Source organism: Xiphias gladius, chromosome 12, assembly GCF_016859285.1.
Source record: "Xiphias gladius isolate SHS-SW01 ecotype Sanya breed wild chromosome 12, ASM1685928v1, whole genome shotgun sequence".
In the NCBI taxonomy this organism is placed as follows: Eukaryota; Metazoa; Chordata; class Actinopteri; order Istiophoriformes; family Xiphiidae; genus Xiphias; species Xiphias gladius.
In genome coordinates, this window is record NC_053411.1 from 19,487,807 (window position 1) to 19,507,401 (window position 19,595).

General features: G+C 43.3%; 1 protein-coding gene across 1 annotated transcript in view; it reads left to right on the forward strand.

Moving 5' to 3' along the window:
• The window catches only part of dlg4b (discs, large homolog 4b (Drosophila)), a 32,334-nt gene that overhangs the window by 5,744 nt on the left and 6,995 nt on the right, over window positions 1-19,595 (forward strand). The window contains 7 exon segments of the mRNA XM_040140737.1: window positions 500-573; window positions 6,179-6,304; window positions 15,912-15,962; window positions 17,192-17,316; window positions 17,407-17,576; window positions 18,718-18,854; window positions 18,935-19,085. Of these exon segments, the coding sequence (XP_039996671.1) occupies window positions 500-573; window positions 6,179-6,304; window positions 15,912-15,962; window positions 17,192-17,316; window positions 17,407-17,576; window positions 18,718-18,854; window positions 18,935-19,085 (834 nt within the window).

Here is a 19,595-nt window from a genome sequence, read left to right on the forward strand (position 1 = left end):
TGTTTGGTTTGTAAAAATTCAGAAAACAATGAGAAATGCCTGTCATCACCATTACCCAGAGCCCAAACCAAACACACATTTCTCAGTCCAAACCTCCAAATGATTAAAAGTCAATTAAAATTATTAAAATAATGACACAGAAAAGCAGCAAACCCTCACACTCGAACCTGGAGCCATGAAATCTTTTTACATGAAAAAAATGATCACAATAGTTGATTAATTTTCTCTCAGTTGTTTCAGCTCTGAGTGTAGAAGTTGCCGAGCAGTTTAATCTAAAATAAAGCATCATTTCACAAGCTCCTCATATGTTTTGTGTGTAAAATCTTAATTTGTAAAGTCACTAGTAACTAAAGCTGAAAAATAACAATACTTCCTTCTGATGTGGAGTAGAAGTAGAAAGTACAAGTACATCAAAACTATACTTAAACGGACCTAATGTGTGTGTGTGTGTGTGTGTGTGTGTGTGTGTGTGTGTGTGTGTGTGTGTGTGTGTGTGCAGACATCCAGGAGTTCTACGAGCTGACGGTGTGTGAGAACCAGACGACAACAAGTCGACCACACACACCTGGGCAGGTACGAACACACACTCTTTCTCTCTCTCTGTCTCTCTAATCCACATGGCGACACCCATCACTGTTACTTAGCAACAGCTGCAGCAGCATTACCAGGGCAACAGCTGCATAACACCATGGCAACAGGAGCCCAACCCCCGCCTCCTCCTCCTCTCGCTCTCTCTGTCTTTCTCATTCTCTCAATGTGTCTCTACCTCTCTCTGTCTTTTTGTCATCAACCAGCCAGTGACTCAAGGAGGTGTACACCCCCCTCCCCCCTCCAAAAAAAACACCAGTCTTCTTCTTCATCTGTCTCGCTCTCCTCCTGCACTGCTCGCTCGCCCCCCACTCTCTCTCTCTCTCTCTCTCTCTCTCTCTCGCTCAGTGCTGACAGACGGAGGGATAGAGGAGACGAGAGAGCGGGCGAGCGAGGGAGGATAGACAGATAGACGAACGAGGAGGGGGGGGGAGGGCGACAGAGAGAGAGAGAGAGAGAGAGAGAGAGAGAGGGAGAGAGAGAGAGAGGTATCGAGCATGAGTGTGTGAGTGTGTGTGGAAATGTGTGTGTGTGCGTGTGTGTGAGTGTGTGTGTGTGTGTGTGTGTGTGTGTGTGGATATGGACTGCCTCTGCATTGTCACCACCAAGGTAAGAGCAGACTGCCCGCATGCATCCGCTAAATAACACACACACACACACACACACACACACACACACGGTTTATGAGGACCCACATGTGTGTCCTCATAAACCATGTGTGCGTGTGTCCTCACAGACCATCAAAGCCAGTGTTTTCATGTGTGTGTGCTTGCTGCATCCGTCATGTTTTCATTCACCACCCTGTGTCTCTCTCTTTTCAAGTGTGTGTGTGTGTGTGTGTTTGTGTGTGTGTGTGTGTGTGTGTGTGTGTGTGTGTGGTTACATTAGCATGTAGCCCAGACTAGCTTCAGCTTGTTGCTAGCTGTTAGCAGAGCCGTAGCCAGCAGGATATTGAGTTCAGCACATGTGGAAACAGCATGTCACATGTCAAGAGGCACATGTAGTTTACACACCCTTCACATTACAAAGGGACTTAAAATGTCACTCTTTATCCAAGTTTAAGCTGATATGAAATTCCCAGTTTAAATTACAGTCTATGTGCAACAGGTTTACTAATAAAATGCACTGTCACTCTGATCTAATGCATTTGTCGCTGTCCTCACAGTAAACTAGCCGTTCTCGTCAGTGTTCGTTAAAGTGAAACGGAGGAAACTAGCGGGTCCTGCTGAACAGATAAACATGACACCAAACCATCGGGGTAGTAATGTATTCAACGCCGCAGATGAAAAATTTGTGGATGAAGTTCAGAGTGTTTGACGACTTTTTAAAATGAAACTATCTTAAATTGAAATTAGCGTGTGACTCAATTAAGCATCGGATGCATCGTGAATGACTGTGAGTTGTTCTGCACAGTTTGGATCGGGCTGCGTGGGCTGCATTCAAATTTATTAGAAAGATTTGCATGTTCTCAAAACTTTAGTCTCTTTAAAAAAGTGAAATGGGATTTTCCATAAATCCCCCAAAGTCCCAAAGGGGTGATATTATTTTTATCTTATGCACTCTAGTTATTATCTTTATCATAAGATATGGATTTTGAGCGAACAACTTCTGTAAACAGGATCCATATTATATGCAAAAAGATCTTCACAGAAGTAATTATTTTGTTTGCACAGTTTAGGGATCTTCGCACAAGTTTTATCTTTTTTGCGCCAGGTATTATCCTATCGGCGTAAGATACAACATTCACAAGATATAATAAAAATAGAATCTTCCAGGGCTTTAGGACTTTTTATCCAATGTCACATGTGAAACAGCATTTCACCAATAAATTCACTGGCACAACTGGTTTGTTCAGGGCTCAAACTACTTCTGGTCGAACGGTCCGGGACAGCAACTGTGCACAGCTTCCCGATGTCTTGGCCAGATAATCACTGGTGTTCAGCCTCTGTTTGGCCCTATTATGTGCTGGTGTTTCGGCCCTGGTTTGGTGTGATGTTTACCGGTGATTTATCGCCAGTACGCTCGTTTCATTCTGGTGTTTTAGCTCTGGTTTGGTCGTAAGTTTCCTGGAGTTTTAGTCCAGGCTTGGTCAGGTATTTTTTCTTTTTTTATCCCTAGTTTCTTCCAGAATTTACTGGTGTAATATTCATCTATCTATCTATTTTCTACACGCACTCTGAGAGAGATGGATGTGTTGGATCAGAAATAGCTTCTTCTATCTTTAGCTACATCAGTACTGCTAATGGACACACACACACACACACTCTCAGAAATCTTGTTGTGTATTCAGACCAAGACTCCACTCCCTCCTGATTGGACACCAATCTGTTTGAATGGACAAATGAAAAGACACCGGTCCAGTCACATCATAACCAGACCCAGTTGCGACCAGTTTAGACCAGATGTATAGTGGTTTTAGACCCGTGATGACCATGATCTTAGATCAGATGTTTGTCTGTGGTAGTCTAGATTTAGTCCAGTAGACCGGTGTTGACCCTTCTTACTGCTCATTTCATCACAATTTTCAACTGCTGTAGACCAATTTTAACCAAAAACTAATTTTAACTTGACATCAATTTAGACTGGTTGAGTTTAAAGACATGTTACTGTTTCTGACTAGTGAGTTCTACTTATGTAAGTGTTGGGCAAGTTGGACTGCTTTAGTCGACACTTTGACCAGCTTTAAAACCAGATTTAAACTTGTTTTATTCTATTTATTAAATGAGATTCTGGCCTGGTGGTTTAAGCCTGTAAATTCTGGTATAAACAAGTAATACTGATGTATTTTCACAGCTCGTTTAGTTTAGTTTCGGTTAGTGTTGACCAATTAAAACTTTGTGTCACAGCAGTGTAGATTAAATTTAGACTGATACTACTCCAGTCTAGACTAAGTGAGACGACCTCTCCCCAGGTTTAGACCTGTATTTTCTTTTACACTAGTTTCGGGCTTGTTTTGTCAAGCTAGCTCAGAGCTATCTTGGACTAAATCAGTGCAGAAAATTCCAGTTTTGACCAGTTAATATCAGTCAACACTACTTTCACGGAACATTGTATTTTAGTTTCATGCCACTACGTACCAATGTTAACTAGTTTAGATTTGTGTAACATACAGGTTTTACTATGACTGACACCAGTTTTAAGACACATTACTTACTTGTACACCAGTAAAAACTTCTTTTGTCAATTTTCTTTTTAGACCACTGTAAACCAAGTTAAACTGGTTAATCCCATATTTACACCAGTACTATTTAACGTTACCCAAGTCCTGACCAATGACCAACCAGTTTGTGGCAGTAATGCACCCATTAAGCTGGTTGCCAACCGCCGTTAGAAAGCAAAGAAGAAGACCAACTCGTTTTAGGCCAGTTTGGTCCAGTTTAGAAACGTTAATGTCAGTGTGGGTTGTTTTGTTTATTTTGTTTGTGTGTTTGCTTGTGTCAGTTGTGACAATTTAATTTAATTAACACCAGTTTTAGAGTTGTGTAACTTTTTTTTACACTGCAGACCAACATAGATTGGTGTAAACTGGTTTGAGACCAGCATTATCCGGTTGATTTATTCCACTATTTACTGGTCTTTTAGCTCTGGTTTGGTCTGATATTTACTGGTGTAAATGCAGACCTTAACATAATTAATTCATAAAATTAATTATAAGGACATTTTCTAATAAATCCTCAGAAAATGTCCTTATAGTTGTTCATTATTATAGTATAGTTTGCTATAAACAGTATATTAATTTTCTATACACTGTTTATAAATGCTAAATATTGGGTTAAATGACTTAAATTGCTTTTGCCCTGTTTTTGTTTGGTGTTGCCCCAGCGTTAGACCACTTCTGTCCAGTTCTGACCGACCATCGTAAATAAATAATAGAGTAATAAAAAGCTGAACTCCTCTGTGACCGTACGTCCTGTTTCAGTGGTTCGAGGCTGAATTCAAACTGGAACAAAAACAAAGATCTCACTTCAACAATCTACGCTAAATAACAAGAAAACTACATATAATGTGGTTATTGTTGTATTTGACAGTAAATACAGCTGACGTGTTGCTGGCCTGAGTAGAGTACTGTCTGCAGCGCTGTCACTCACACGCGTGTAAACACAGACTGTAATTATCAGCCAGGCAGATCTCCAGCAACACGTCAACACACTTTACTCTGCCGAGGTATTTATAGATGCTTTTACTGCAACTCTGATTCTACTGAAATGAGCTGGTTAACGCTTCACTGTCTGACACTGGTCTGTCAGGGTCTACGTCAGCTTCATGTTGTCAGGGGTCAGAGGTCGGGGCTTCCGATCATCCTCCTTTATCTGTGTGTCGAAGTATTGATAAGTGTGTGTGTGGGTGTGTGACGTGTGACTACAGACACCAGTGGTCCTGCTTCAGTCACTGTAACTGGTTTGTGTTGGTTGTCAACTGGTTTACACCCGACTGATGTACAGACTTTTTCCTTCCCCACGTTGCTCTGTCCATCTCATCTTTCTCTCTGTCTGTGTGGACTGACAAGTCAACAGGCCAACAGGTTAGGAAACACAGAGGCAGACACAGACAGGTGTGACGACAGGTGAAGAGACAGGTCAGAGGTGGTGACCTCCAGTTAACCTCTCTGGACCGAAGGTCAGAGGTCAAATTTAACTCCTTGCTTCTGTCTGTTTAAATGTCTGTCTCTGTCTTTATGAATCGAGGCTGGCTCCTCCTCTTACCAGTGATGTCAGTCGCCGGGCAACGGAGGCTCTCGGGGCCTTCTTGTTACTATGGCAACCACATCACCACCTCTGCCTCTCATTCTCTACTTCCTTTCTTTCTTCTTGTCTTCTTTCCCTTTTCCTTCCCTTCTTTTTCAATTTTTTCTTCCTTCGCTCTGTCCCTCTCCCTGTCCTCCACCCTCATCCATCACTCCTTCGCTCCTTCACTCCCTCCATTAAACTCTCTCTGGTCTGGAGGAGGTTTGGAATAGAAATTAGTCTTTAGGTCACCTTGATGTGTGTGTGTGTGTGTGTGTGTGTGTGTGTGTGCGTGCGCTCGTGCGTACCTGCGATGATGTCGTGGTTTAATAACAAATCTGATCAGTCTAACCTGAGTTTTTACCTGACTCTGACAATATGACAAAGATAAAAAAGTGTGGTGCTTTTTAAAATCCCGTTCATTTAACATTAATGACGTAATTAACACATTTTTAATGGGCTGTTGAGGGGATGGTTGATGGATAAATGAATGGTCAATGATATATTAAAGCACAGTGCTGTTAAGGTGCCATTCAGTTTAACAGCAATGAGGAGGTTCAAAAGGTTTGGGGTGTTGTTGGTGGGGATCTAAGGGTCTTTAACCTCCCCCATGGGTCAGTGAGAAGGGTTCAGGGTCCTTGGGGAGGTTCCAGAGGTTCTTGTGGATTCCTGCAGCCATGACAGCAGCAGATTAATGCCCATGGTTTTTTCAAAAGCAGGTGTCCACTGACTTTTGGCCACCTAGTGTATGTAGTATGTAGTCAGTGAATATATAGGGTATTTGAATACCTCGATTATTTTTGAAAGATATTGAGTTATGTCCAGTGCTAACAGCTAAAGCTAACATCATCTGTGTCTCTTTGCAGAAGTATCGCTACCAAGACGATGAGACTCCGCCTGTCGACCCCAGCCCCGGTCACATGACCCACGGACGCAGCACCGAGCTGAGCCACGCGCACCTGGACGGATACACACACCCTGCCGCACTCACCGTACGCACACACACACACACACTCCAAACATACACAGACACTGAGGTCATCGCTGTGGGACCTCTGCGCTACATTTCCCAGAATTCAGATTCAGTCAGTCAAACAGTGAGAGTGGGACTGAATGAGGTTTGCTAGGAGGTCTGTCCCAAAGGTCCTTGAGAACATTCAAGGGGTCACTGAGTAGGATCTACTTGTCCATGAGACAATTCAGGGGGTCCTGGAGGAGGTCTGAGAGATCGTTGAGAAGGTCCCAGAGGTCCTTGAAGAGGTTTGCAGGGTCACCGAGAAGGTTCCAGAGTTTTTGCAGGCAGTTCTAGGGGTCCTTGATAAGATTTTATAGGCTTGTGGGGTGGTTCTATGGGTCCTTGGGGAGTTTTGATAGGTCCTTGATGAGGTTCTAACAATCCTTGAGGAAGTCGTAGGGGACCTTGAGGGGCTCCTGCAACAACCATGTAATGAGGAGGCTTTAAGATTCTTGCAGAACTTTGAAAGGTTCCAGATCCTGAACTAAAACCAGAGTGCTGTGTGTGTATGATAAAGTTTAGACGCAGGCCTCTATTCCACCAACAGGAGGCAGCAACACACAGCCTGCAGCTCTGGCCTGTGTGTGTGTGTGTGTGTGTGTGTGTGTGTGCGTGTGCGTGTGCGTGAGCGTGTGTGTGTCTGTTTGACGAGCATCCATCTGCCCCTCTGCCCTACAGACAGACAGGGAGATAATTAAACAGAAGCAGTGGCCACTATAACAGAAATACCTGAACAGTCTGATGTAGGTCAGTAAAACATTCTTACAAGAAATATCTTATTTTAAAAATATATTATTATGTCTCATTATTTAAATGTCAGTATGATCTGCACGTTTCTCTCGGGTTTCTCGTCTCTCATCAGTAGAATCGGTTTGTGCTGTGTCTCTCCACCAGAGGAGGCTGTTTACTATAAACTGAGCTGGACATTTATAGGGATCTATACAGCGAAAATTTGTTCAAACTAAACTGAGGAACCTCAGCTAAAAAAGGTCTGTTTTCCAGGTGGACGACTGAAATGTCCTTGAGAAGGTTCTACGGGCCCTTGAAGAAGACTCAAAGGCCTTTAATAGGATGTACGGGTCCCAGAGGAGGTTCTAGGGTCCATGGGAATGTTCTAACGTTCCCTGAAGAGGACTGAAAGGTCCCGATGAGTACCTAGTGATCTCTGAGAAGGTCCTTCAGAGGCTCTAGAGGTGCTTGAGGAGGTTCTAGGGGACCCTGAGCTGACCCGGGCTGTAGGGGCCCATTCAGACTGGAAACAGGTGACGCATCATTATGCCTCAGGTCTGATTTTCCAATGTCAAAAGTGTCCACGGTGGGCAGATCTCAGATCAGATTTCTGTGTCAGTGATCTCAGCAGCAGCAGGTCTGAGGTCAGCTGTCCCGCTGTTATTAATATTCACAGAGAGAGAGAGGAGCTGCTGAGATCAGTGCTACAGCCAGAGGGAGTGCTTCACTGTTAATTACTGACACACACACTCGCGCACACACACGCTGACACACTTACACACAGACTCACTCACACACTCACTCACACACACACGATCACTCACTCACACAAAAACACACACACACACACACGATCACTCACTCACACAAAAACACACACACACACACACACACGATCACTCACTCACTCACACAAACACACACACACACACACACACACACACACACACACACGATCACTCACTCACACAAACACACACACACACACACACACACACACACACACACACACACACACACACACACACTCACTCACATTCACACAAACGCACACAGAGGCGTGGGCTGCCCGTGCCCTCTCTGAATGTGATGCATCCCTCTGGTTTTTCTTTTCTTTTTGCCCGACCGTTACCATGGCAACGGCCAGAATTCTAGGGAGGGGGAGCACAGAAATGGGGGGTGTTGCCATGGTAACAGTATTAGCCGGAATGTTTGTGTGTGCGTGTGTGTGTTTACTGAAATCGTTCTTTCTGTCAGAATTCTCTCTCTGTGTCGTTTTCATCTCTCTCCAACGATTTTCTCTTCCTCTCTCTATCTTTCTCGCCCCCCCCCCCTCTCTCTCGGCCGGCAGCCAAGTGACATCACATAGGGGAGGGGATTCCTTCGGAGAGAGAGAGGGGGTGGTGGAGAGACATACAGAGAGGGAGAGAGAGAGAGAGAGGGGGTGGTGGAGAGACATACAGAGAGGGAGAGAGAGAGAGAGAGGGGGTGGTGGAGAGACATACAGAGAGGGAGGGGGTGGTGGAGAGACATACAGAGAGGGAGAGAGAGAGAGAGAGGGGGTGGTGGAGAGACATACAGAGAGGGGGGGTGATGTGCACTGGGGCGTTAGGAGGGTAGAGCAAAGAGAGAGCGAGCGAGCGGAGGAGGAAGGAGGGATGACAGAGAGGGCGAGTGATAAACAGCCTCTCTCTCTCTCTCTTTTATTTTATTCTGGAGGATTTGTGGGTCCCGCTTCTTTCTCTTCTTTTCCTCCCCCTCCCTGGATGAACGGGGGGTGACGGGTGATGTGCCGGGCTGTCAGTCATGTCCGAGGCTCTCCGGTCCGTTGAGCGTCGTTTCCTGACGGGCTGAGAACGACCCCTCTGCCACGCTCTGCCTCTTGTCCTGTGTTTGCCCGTTAATTATTCATCCCCGGTCTTTATGTAACAGCCGTCCTCCTGAAGAGACAGAGGAGTGATGTTTGTGTCGGTGTGGTACGCCAAGAAGATGGGAAGAAGATTCATCAACAACGTGAGGAGAGCAAAGAGGCACAGACAGAGGATGATGGTAGGAACCGTTCCACTTAGTCCAGCGGCCCGTAACGGTAAATCACGGTCTTAATAGATCTCATCAGCATGTGATTGGCTCTACGGGGGAAGGGGCTCAGTTGGACCAATCGTGTTGTAAGAAGGTGAAAGTTTCAGTGACACCCCCCCCCCATCAGGGGGCGGGACTAGTGTTAAACACAGGGCATCGGGAACTTGGTCACTTCCAGGATTTCCTGGGAAAAATGCCAGGGAGCACCTGAGATTGCCAGCGTCCTTGAGGCATATGTACTGAAACGAAGATGTCGTCTGCAAACCTCATATTCCTGTGCTGCTGTTTTTACTGTGGCTGCATCAGTTATTTTGACCATCAGTCACTTTGGTTCAGACGTTCATGTTCCCATCAGGATGAACTGTAGTAACGGTGGTGATGCTCTGGCTTTTCATCTAGCGCCACCATCAGGTCAACATGTTACAATTTGTTTATGAGCAGATACATTCCTGTCATCCTCAGCTGGACTTTTTGTTTAGTGCTAATTAGCTAATGTTTGCGTGCTAAGATGGTGAACATGGCACACATTACACCTGCTAACCATCCGCATGTTAGCATCGTCATTGTTAGCATGTCGATGTTAGCATTTAGCTTAAAATACAGATGTGGCACTGCTGGTTGAGCAAAGAAAGTTTAATCACTTTTTAGTTGCTACAAGTGAGTATTTCAGGGAAACAAGTGAAACATGCGGATGTGAGCGTGTTCCTGATTAACAAAAAAATATAGACGAGTTTTCTTCATTTGTTAATAAAATCCAGGCAGCGTTGCGTTTGATACAAAACATTTATAGAGCTGGACTGGGCGGGTACGACTGGTTCCCAACAACAAGTTAGGCTGTATTTTGGTGAAAATTGCTTCATTAAAAACGCAGTACTCCAGAAATAACACAGAAAACACTGATGTGTTGAAGAATCAAATACATATAAGGCAATATATACATCGGACAATACCTTAAAGGAGTCAAAGTCAAAAAGATATGGCTCCTCAAAGGTGCACAGTTTTCAGTATTTAAAGTATTCCAACAACAACAACAAAAAATACACATAATTGGCCCCCCTGGTCAAAATTTCTGTTACTCTGAATAGTTAAGTGAGTAGAAGATGACCTGATCTACAAAAGGAATAAAGTTAAAGATGAAACATTTCTTCAATATTTTAAGACAGATTACTTTTTTATTTCCATATTTTACAGTTTCAAAATAACAAAAAAGGAAAAGGGCCCGAAACAAAAGTTCAGGCTCCCTGCATGGTCAGTACATGGTAACACCCCCTTCAGCAGGTATCACAGCTTTTAAAGCTTCTTGTAGCAGCTGAGAGTCTTTCAGTTCTTGTCTGGGGGATTTTTTTTTCCCATTCTACTGCTCTTTTGACGTCTATCCACAGATTTTCCATGATGTTTAGGTTGGGGGACCGTGAGGGCCATGGCAGAACCTTCTGCTGGTCCCTCTTGAGCTGTGTTTAGGATCATTATCCTGTTATAGAAGCCATCTTCTTTTCATCTTCAGCAACAGTGTGATGTTTTCTCCCAGTATTTGCTGGTATTTAATTGAATCCATTCTTCCCTCTACCAGTGAAATGTTACCCGTGACACTGGCTGCAACACAAGCCCAAAACACGATCGATCCTCCCCTGTCCTTAACAGTTGGAGAGGTGTTCTTGTCATGAGATTCTGCCCCCGTTTTTCTCCAAACATACCACTGCTCACTGTGAAAAAAGTTCCATTTTAGCTTCATCAGTCCACAGGACTTGTTACAAAAAGCATGAGCCTTCTTGAGATGTTCCTTCGCAAACGTCTGATGCTAAATTTTGTGGTGAGGACGCAGGAAAGGTTTTTTTTCTGATGACTCTTCCATGAAGGTCATATGAGTGCAGGTGTCGCTGCCCAGTAGAACAGTGCACCACCATGCCAGATTGTGTTAAATCTTCCTGAAGGTCTTTTGCAGTCAAACGGGGGTTTTGATTTGCTGTTTAGAAATCCCCAGTTCTCTCTGATAATTTTTGTGGTCTTCCAAATCTCAACTTGACCTCCGCTGTTCCTGTTAACTGCCATTTCTTAATTAAATTACAAACTGAGGAAATAGTTTCCTGAAAACACTCTGCTATCTTCTTATAACCCTCTCCTGCTTCATGGGCATCTTTATTTTAATTATCAAAGTGCTAGGCAGCTGCTTAGAGGAGCCAATGGCTGCTGATTGTTGGGACAAGGTTTGAGGAGTCAGAGTGTTTATAAAGCTTTGACATTAGCATCACCTGGCCTTTGCTAAACGATGACTGTGAACAGGCCACAGTCCTAACAAGCTAATTAAGGTCTGAGACCTTGGTAAATTTTTTAATGCAACTGCAAGATAGTCATCCAATGAAAAAATGCCACACCTTAAAAAGAGTAAAAGTGGACATCAACAGCATCAGGTCATTAGGACAAGATATTTCTGGGAGTCCATTTCCAGGAATATGCTGAAGACGTCTTAGTAAATGAATGAATGAATAAATGATCAACCTTTATGACTCAAGCATAGATTAGTAATATGATGGAGATCAACAGGGTTTGGTGGCTCAACACACAATGGCCGACAACTAATGACCAGCAAAACTGATGCATTACAGCTAAGGTGAAACTTTTTACCTGATTCGATAAATTCATATCTCTGCCTTGGGATTGTGAATGTAGCATTAATTATGACTTGGGTGTTGATATGAACTTAAAAGTCAGAGACCCACAATTGTTTTTTTTCGTGAATTTAGTGAGTGACTAGACCACTGGTTTCAACTTTAGACTTTAATATTTGCCTTCAGTGACCTACCAGACGGTTAGCTTCCTGCGTAGCTTCAAGGTGGGCTTAAATGTTCTCCCACAGATTAGTGAGATGTTTTGTAACTTGGGTTTTCCCTCACTGATTCTCTGCTAACCACAGCTAACAGTGTAAGAAATAATAAACCAAATGTTAGGTAATCACTGCTTCTATTCAGATCAAACTGCACCGTTAAACGAGTACAATAAGGGCCCTGTAAATGTTACTGTTTGACTCCGATGAAGATACATGTTTTTTTAAGCCTTTAGCCTCGACACCTCATGAAGAACAGTTAACTTGGTGGTTCGGTTTTGTCGTGGACTCAAAACCTCACGGACCAAGGCTGTATCCTTACTCCAGACCCAGTCACTCAACCTCACAGCACTTTGAGAAACGTGGAGAGCTGTTTCTGACCTTTCTGAACAGCAGAACAACACCCTGTCATTTCACTCCCTGTGTGGTTGAGAGACATAGACTCAGAGTGGCAGAAATAGAGAGAGCGAGAGAGAGCTGTCATGGGAAATGAGGAATAGGTTTAATTAATTCACTGCGAACTGTAACACACACACCGCCGTCAGTCTACCTCTCTCGCCCCCCCCTCTCTGTTATATAACTCGATTGAAGCTCTCTCTCTCCTCCAGATTCTCCAGAGACAAACAGAATGAAGTGAACTGTGTGTTTTAGTGTTGACAGCTGCTCAGCCCTTGAGGGACTGAAACAGAGTTCACTGTGTTACAGACAGACAGAATTCACCTCATTACAAACCGATTGCGTTGAGTTCCATTTGCTGGCTGTCAGTGGTGGAGGAAGGATTCGGATCCTGTCCGTTGTGTAGCTGACGCGCTCAGGTGTAGGGAGGTGAGCTCAGCTGCAGCAGACGTCTTGATAACTGCAGGTATAAACTCTGTCCAGTATAAACTTGGACAGAGGCAGGGGCACTTTGACGCCGACGCAGCTCAGACTTTCTTCCTTTAGCTGACGTTTCGGCACAAACGCGACTTCTTCAGAGCTTAAAGACCAAACCAGACCACATCGTATGTATATGAAGCTTCTGGGGCATCCGGATGTGCACGTCGGTCGGTGTAAAAAGGACAATTACGATGAATAAAATCTCACAGAACCATATATTCACTATGTAGCAGCTCATGTGTCCTTTAATCCGTCATATGTAGCGAACAGCGGGATTTCAGGGAAACTTCCCAAAGACAAACCAGAACAAGCCATGAAAACATTTACATACTGATGGACAACTATTCATTTGTTCATAAAAAGCAGAACCAATATGGTTGTAGTTTTAAAGTACAAGTATACAAGAAATATACAAAAGTAGATAAATAGATAAATGCAGATTCAAATTCAGGTACTATCAGAGCGACACTGAGAAAAGAAAATATGAATGAGAAGAGGAATTTGCAAAACATCAAAGAGAAGGCGGTTTCCTAGCCCTGATCATATAAAAGTAAAAAGACAAATAACGGGGTTACTGAAGTAGCACATAACAAAAAAAAGTGCCAACTATTAAAGGTGCAATATGCTTAAGTCCATATAAGGCCTGATTATTTACTTAACCTCTTCCCGCAGCGCCCCCTGATGTGTGGACGCCGGCGTCTACAGGTTGTTTACATGTGAGACAACTTTCTCGACCACAAATTGTATCGTAAAAACAAAAGGTCTCAAAATTATTAACAAGGTACGAATATGAAAAATTAAAAGTTTTTAAGTCCTACTGCTTTTAATAATTAATAACAGTTCCTTGCTATAAATAAGTATTTTTTGCTTCTACATTTAATGGTACAAGGGTCTCCTTCAATTTAAGTTATTAACCAGTGGCTCTGTGATGTTTACATGAGAAGTTATTAAGCTTTTAATAAAGGTTTGTAAAATCGTGCAGAAATAGGCCCAAAAGACCTGCTGCAAAAAAAGGGGTTAAGTAAGAGTACCAATACAACAATGTCAAAATCCACCATTACAAGAAAAACCCCTGAAATATTAACAGTTAAATTCACTGAAAGTATCACAGTAAAAGTACTTCCTGTAGTCCCAGTATCACAGTAAAAGTACTTCCTGTTGTTCCAGTATCACAGTAAAGGTACTTCCTGTAGTTCCAGGATCAAAGTAAAAGTACTTCATGTAGTTCTAGTATCACAGTAAAGGTACTTCCTATAGTTCCAGTATCACAGTAAAAGTACTTCCTGTAGTCCCAGTATTACAGTAAAAGTACTTCCTGTTGTTCCAGTATCACAGTAAAAGTACTTCATGTAGTTCCAGTATCACAGTAAAAGTACTTCATGTAGTTCCAGTATCACAGTAAAAGTACTTCCCGTAGTTTCAGTATCACACTAAAAGTACTTCATATTATTAAAGTATCACAGTAAAAGTACTTCCTGTAGTTCCAGCATCAAAGTAAAAGTACTTCCTGTAGTTCCAGTATCACAATGAAAGTACTTCCTGTAGTTCCAGTTTCACAGTGAAAGTACTTCATGTAGTTCCAGTGTCACAGTAAAAGTACTTCATGTAGTTCCAGTATCACAGTAAAAGTACCTCATTGTGCAGGGACCTGTCTCCTGTGACTGGTCTCTGATTCTCTCTGACGTGACCAGATCATTGATCCTGAGTCACGGAGGCTTCGGCAGCGTTTTACTGGTGGAGCTGCCTTTAGCTACGTCACAGACAGGGAGAGAGTTCAGTCCACTGGTTCCCAACCCGGGGGTCGAGCCCCTCCAGAGGGTCACCAGTAGAGACGAAGGGTCATTTAAGTCACAGCTCCACCTTCTGGCAGCAGAACAAAGTGTGGTTTCGGTGGTATAATATGATTCTGGATTAATTAATGACATAAAAAAGTCCTTGGCTTCTCCATTATTTGTCCATTATTTTCTTTTATAGTTGAAACTCAGTTTAATAATCCCAGAGGATTATCTTCTAAAGCACAGATGTGAAAGTCTGACTTTAGAGGAAAAACTGAGATTAACCTCCTCGGCGCCATCAGCTGCAGGATATTGTTATAAACCAAACCTGGTAAAAAAATAATCACAGTTGAAATGATGAGTGGTCCTCCGGGGAAAATGTCTGTAGATCTTTGCAGCAAGTGGGAGATAGCGTCGATGTCAGAAATTCACTGCGTCTCCGACTCGTAATTCTGAGTCGGAGACGAACGTGAACGATTTGCGCACTTGGCTGCTTGTGATTTCGGTTTAAATGATGAAATGAGCGTGGCGTTGGTGCACTAGAGCCAGCCATACATTACGGCCACATTTACATACTGTGTGTGATTGTAGAGTTTGTGTAATTGTGACGTAAATAGACCTTTTACAACACCGGAAAAGATGAGAACCTTGGATTTAGGTGAGTGGGAGCAGCTTCGGCAGTGTGGCTTGTCTGTTGCTGGTGTGTGTTGCTACACTTTGGTTTACATTTGGATCCTGGATCTGAAAAGTAAAATGAAAGCAACAACCAATATCAGTGTGTGAAAAGATGAAATCGTGTCAGCAGGTGAAGCCGACTGTTTCCTGTGTCCCTCTAGTGTTTGTATTAAAAACATCCTCTGCAAATGAATTATTGATCAACTCTGCAGCCCTAATCTCTGAGATGAGTTCTTCAACATTCACTTGAATGCTACGAATCTTTAACGGTGGTTCCGTGAAGATCACGACGGAACCTTTTTGACATTTGACATGAGTCTCTGGAGACAGACACAGTCATTTATGGTCAATCAAACCTTTTTTTCTTTATATCTTTACTTGAAACCAACAAATGCAACTCGTCGTCTCTGCAGGAAGTGATGTAATAACCATGTTTGGAGCTCTGTGACTGTGTGGATGAGATGATATGAGAGAGAGGTGGTCGCTATAGCTACAGTTGCCAAGGTAACCGGCTCCCTGAGGGCTCAACAGCTGCTACCATGGAGTTGCCATGGCGACGAGCAGTCAGCAGAGAGAGGGACGCTGGATGTGATTTAACCCTTTATGTTTCTCTGTGTGTGTTTCTACAGATGAACGGATCAGAAGGAGAGCTGGAGTACGAAGAGATCACACTGGAGAGGGTGAGGACACACTGTAACAAACACACACAGAAAACACACTCGCACTGTGAGCTCCGGAAATGGCTCTCCTCTGCTCTGTTTTAGAAACTGTCACTCTGTGTTTTAAAGCTGCCTTCAGCCCCCAAAAATAAAGCCCACCCGGCTGACATCAGCGGGTTATTCTTAACTCAGCGCCTGCGTATTTTAGGAAACAGTTTAGAGATCAAACCGACCGAACCTGAACTTTAATCAGCGACGCTTCAGATCTGCTCTGACCCTCCACAGAAACAACAGAGAACAACTGTCGGTGTAGAAATGTATAATTACATGAGTCACTTCCGCCGGAGCGGGACTGAAGCATCAATACTCATCAGAACGAGCAGCATCATCATTATGAAGATAGAATTCTTGTCCAGCTACTTGTGTTTAGACCAGTGACTCTCAGCCTTTTTGGCCTGTGGACCACGACTACTTGTGACCTTTCGTGATAACAGTTGTTCAGAGTCAGACATTTGAAGGATTTTTAGAAGCCTGAGGTGAAAGTTTGCTGTATTTCATAAGAACAATAGAAAGCTTAGAGAAAACCCAGGAAAGATAATTAAAATTGAATGTAACAGAAACATTACTCTTTTTTTTCTTTCTTATGCTTTTAATCATCTGGGGAACCCTCAGAGTTTTTTGGGAGAGCCCTTGGGGAGGGTCCCAACCCCTCTGCTGCTTTGTAGAACCTTGATATATGATTCCATTAACGTCAGAACTGGGGGACTCTGTTAGCAAGGTTCTCCAGTGGTTCTACAGAGTTTACAACCTGTAGAAAAGTAAATGTTTTTTGTAAAGATTCTTCACTGACTCTACCCACTGCGGAACCTATTTTGAAGAACCCTTTTCATGAGGTTTAGTGTCTGATTTTTCTTCATAGTACCTTATGTAATCCTATTTTAATATCTACTGACGTTACAGACCATAAAAGCTTCATGGACCTTTAAAGAACCCATGGATTTTAGTACCTTTTTCAGCTTTGAAGAACCCTGGTAGAAACAATCAACTATGATTCTACTGAGATCAGCTATTAGCAAGGTTCTCCAATCCATTATGAAACACACTGTGGAACCTTTTTTGAAGAACCCTTTTCACAAGGCTTGATGTTTGATTCCTTGAGGATCAGACATGCTGTAGGACCTTTTTGTTGCCTTAAATATCCTGCTGGAAAGGTTCTCTACTCACAGACCCTGTACCCTGCGTGTGTTTAGGGTAACTCTGGTCTGGGCTTCAGTATCGCAGGAGGAACTGATAATCCTCACATCGGAGACGACCCCTCAATCTTTATTACAAAGATCATCCCTGGAGGAGCCGCCGCCCAGGATGGACGCCTCAGGTAAACACACACACACACACACACAACTTATTTATCAATTCATTACATGAGTTTCACTGTAATACAGGACCCCTCTCTCTCCGTCTCCAGGGTGAACGACAGCATTGTATTCGTTAACGACGTGGACGTGCGTGAGGTCACTCACTCCATCGCCGTGGAGGCGCTGAAGGAGGCGGGGCCTGTTGTCAGGCTGTATGTCCTGCGGCGACGCCCACCGAGCGAACGCATCACGCAGATCAAGCTGATGAAAGGACCGAAAGGTAGGAAAGGAGACGGGGAGGAGATGAGGGAAGAGGAGAGCAGAGGAGAGCAGAGGAAGAAAGAGGAGGTGTACAGTTGTTATGTAACAGTATACTACCGCTGCTCTGTCTCCCTCTGGTGGACGTCTTATGTGTCTCTTTCTCACATATTTTATGTTTTGTCTTGGTTGAAGTAGAATTAGAAAAATCACAAATAACATCTTTACTTTCTTATTACTCAATGTTTCATTCATTAATTTCATTATTAAATTACTAATGCTAACATCAGTAATACTAATTGGTAATAGTATAATACTAATAATATTGTTCAATATTATTAGAAAGGTTCTCCGTGGATTTTTACGTATTTCAGAACCTTTACCCTACTTTGAGGAATCCTGTTCATAAGGATCAACTGTTATTTTGGAGACATCAGAACTTGTATGATGTTTTGAAGAACCCTGTCAGGAAGGTTCCCCAATGATCAAACATGCTGCAAAGCCTTTCTGGTGCCTTGAGGAATCCCATCAGAAAGGTTCTTTACTGATTCTGCAGTCCTTAGAATCTTTTAGAGAGCCTGTTAGAAAGGTTCTCCAAATTGTTTCTGCATAATCATTATGGTGCTTAAAATAATCCATTCGAAAGGTTCTCCAAGGTTCTCTTCTTTGCAAGCACCCTGACAGAGACTTTGTGCTTTAAAGAACTCCTCAGATAGATTCTTCAGTGATTCTAGAGACCTTAGAACCTTAGTGACATTTTGAAGAACCCTGTTAGAAAGGATCCCCAGTGTTTCTACATTCTGTAGAACGTTTATTGAACCTTTACTAATATTCTGGCTAATTATTCCACCGTCTTTAGAAGACATTTTTTCATTTGAAAGTTGTTGCGGTTCTATACTTCACTCTGCCCAGAGAAGCACTTGAAGCCTATTTGTTGCACCATAGACTTCTCTTTTCGCTGGTTCCGTTTCACACTGGGCTCAGGATCTTTTTCTCTGGTTTCTATGGCAACCCAGTTGGCGATCACCCGGTCTGCGGTCAGTTGAGCTTTTTTACAGGATTTTTAACTTAGATTCAGTGTGTTCCAGTTCGAACTCTACTTGAGGTGATTTATGACAGTTTAAAGGTTTTAAACTGAGCGGTCCTGACCCTGTCTGGTCCAGGTCTGGGCTTCAGTATAGCAGGCGGTGTGGGGAACCAACATGTCCCTGGAGACAACAGCATTTACGTCACCAAGATCATCGAGGGCGGGGCGGCACACCGCGATGGACGGCTACAGATCGGGGACAAAATACTGGCTGTACGCGAACTCACATTATACATACTTTTATACACGTAATTCACAGGGTTCTAGTCTAACCTGAGCTCTGACCCCGACAGGTGAACCACATGTCTCTGGAGGACGTCCTGCATGAAGACGCTGTGTCGGCCCTGAAGAACACAGGGGAGGTGGTCTACCTGAAGGTAGCAACACCCACCTCGCAGTACATCCACCCTGCTGATCGATACAGCCCCCCTGACCTGACCAGCTGTACGTACACCTGTGATCTCTCATGCCTGTTGTGTGTAACACCTGTAACATCTGCTGTAGAGAGCTCAGGCCTAAATCCTGGCCTGACTGTGGACATCCCTGGTCTCCAGAGGATGATCCCTGACGATTTTGGGTAGTCTCCGATTTTTTCTGGTGCCACCCACAGGACAAACTGTACATTTTCAGGCTTGGCTACAGATGAGGTTCTTAAGGAGGGTTCTCAGAGAAAATCTTCCAATCCACAGAACATGTTAAAGAACCCTGTTATTAATAATAATTCTAAATACCTCAGAACCTTTGTGTTTTGAAGAACCTCTGATAGATTATTCAGGCCTCAGAATATTAGTGGTGTTAGCTAATTTCGTAGAGTAATGAAGAGTAATTAGAAAATCTTTTAAATAAGGTTCCTCAAAGAATTGTAGAGTTTTTTGTAGAACCTTTCTAATGGGTTCTTATAAGCGAACATAAAGGTTTTGTAGACTTACAGCCAGTTCCTGGTCTGACCAGGCC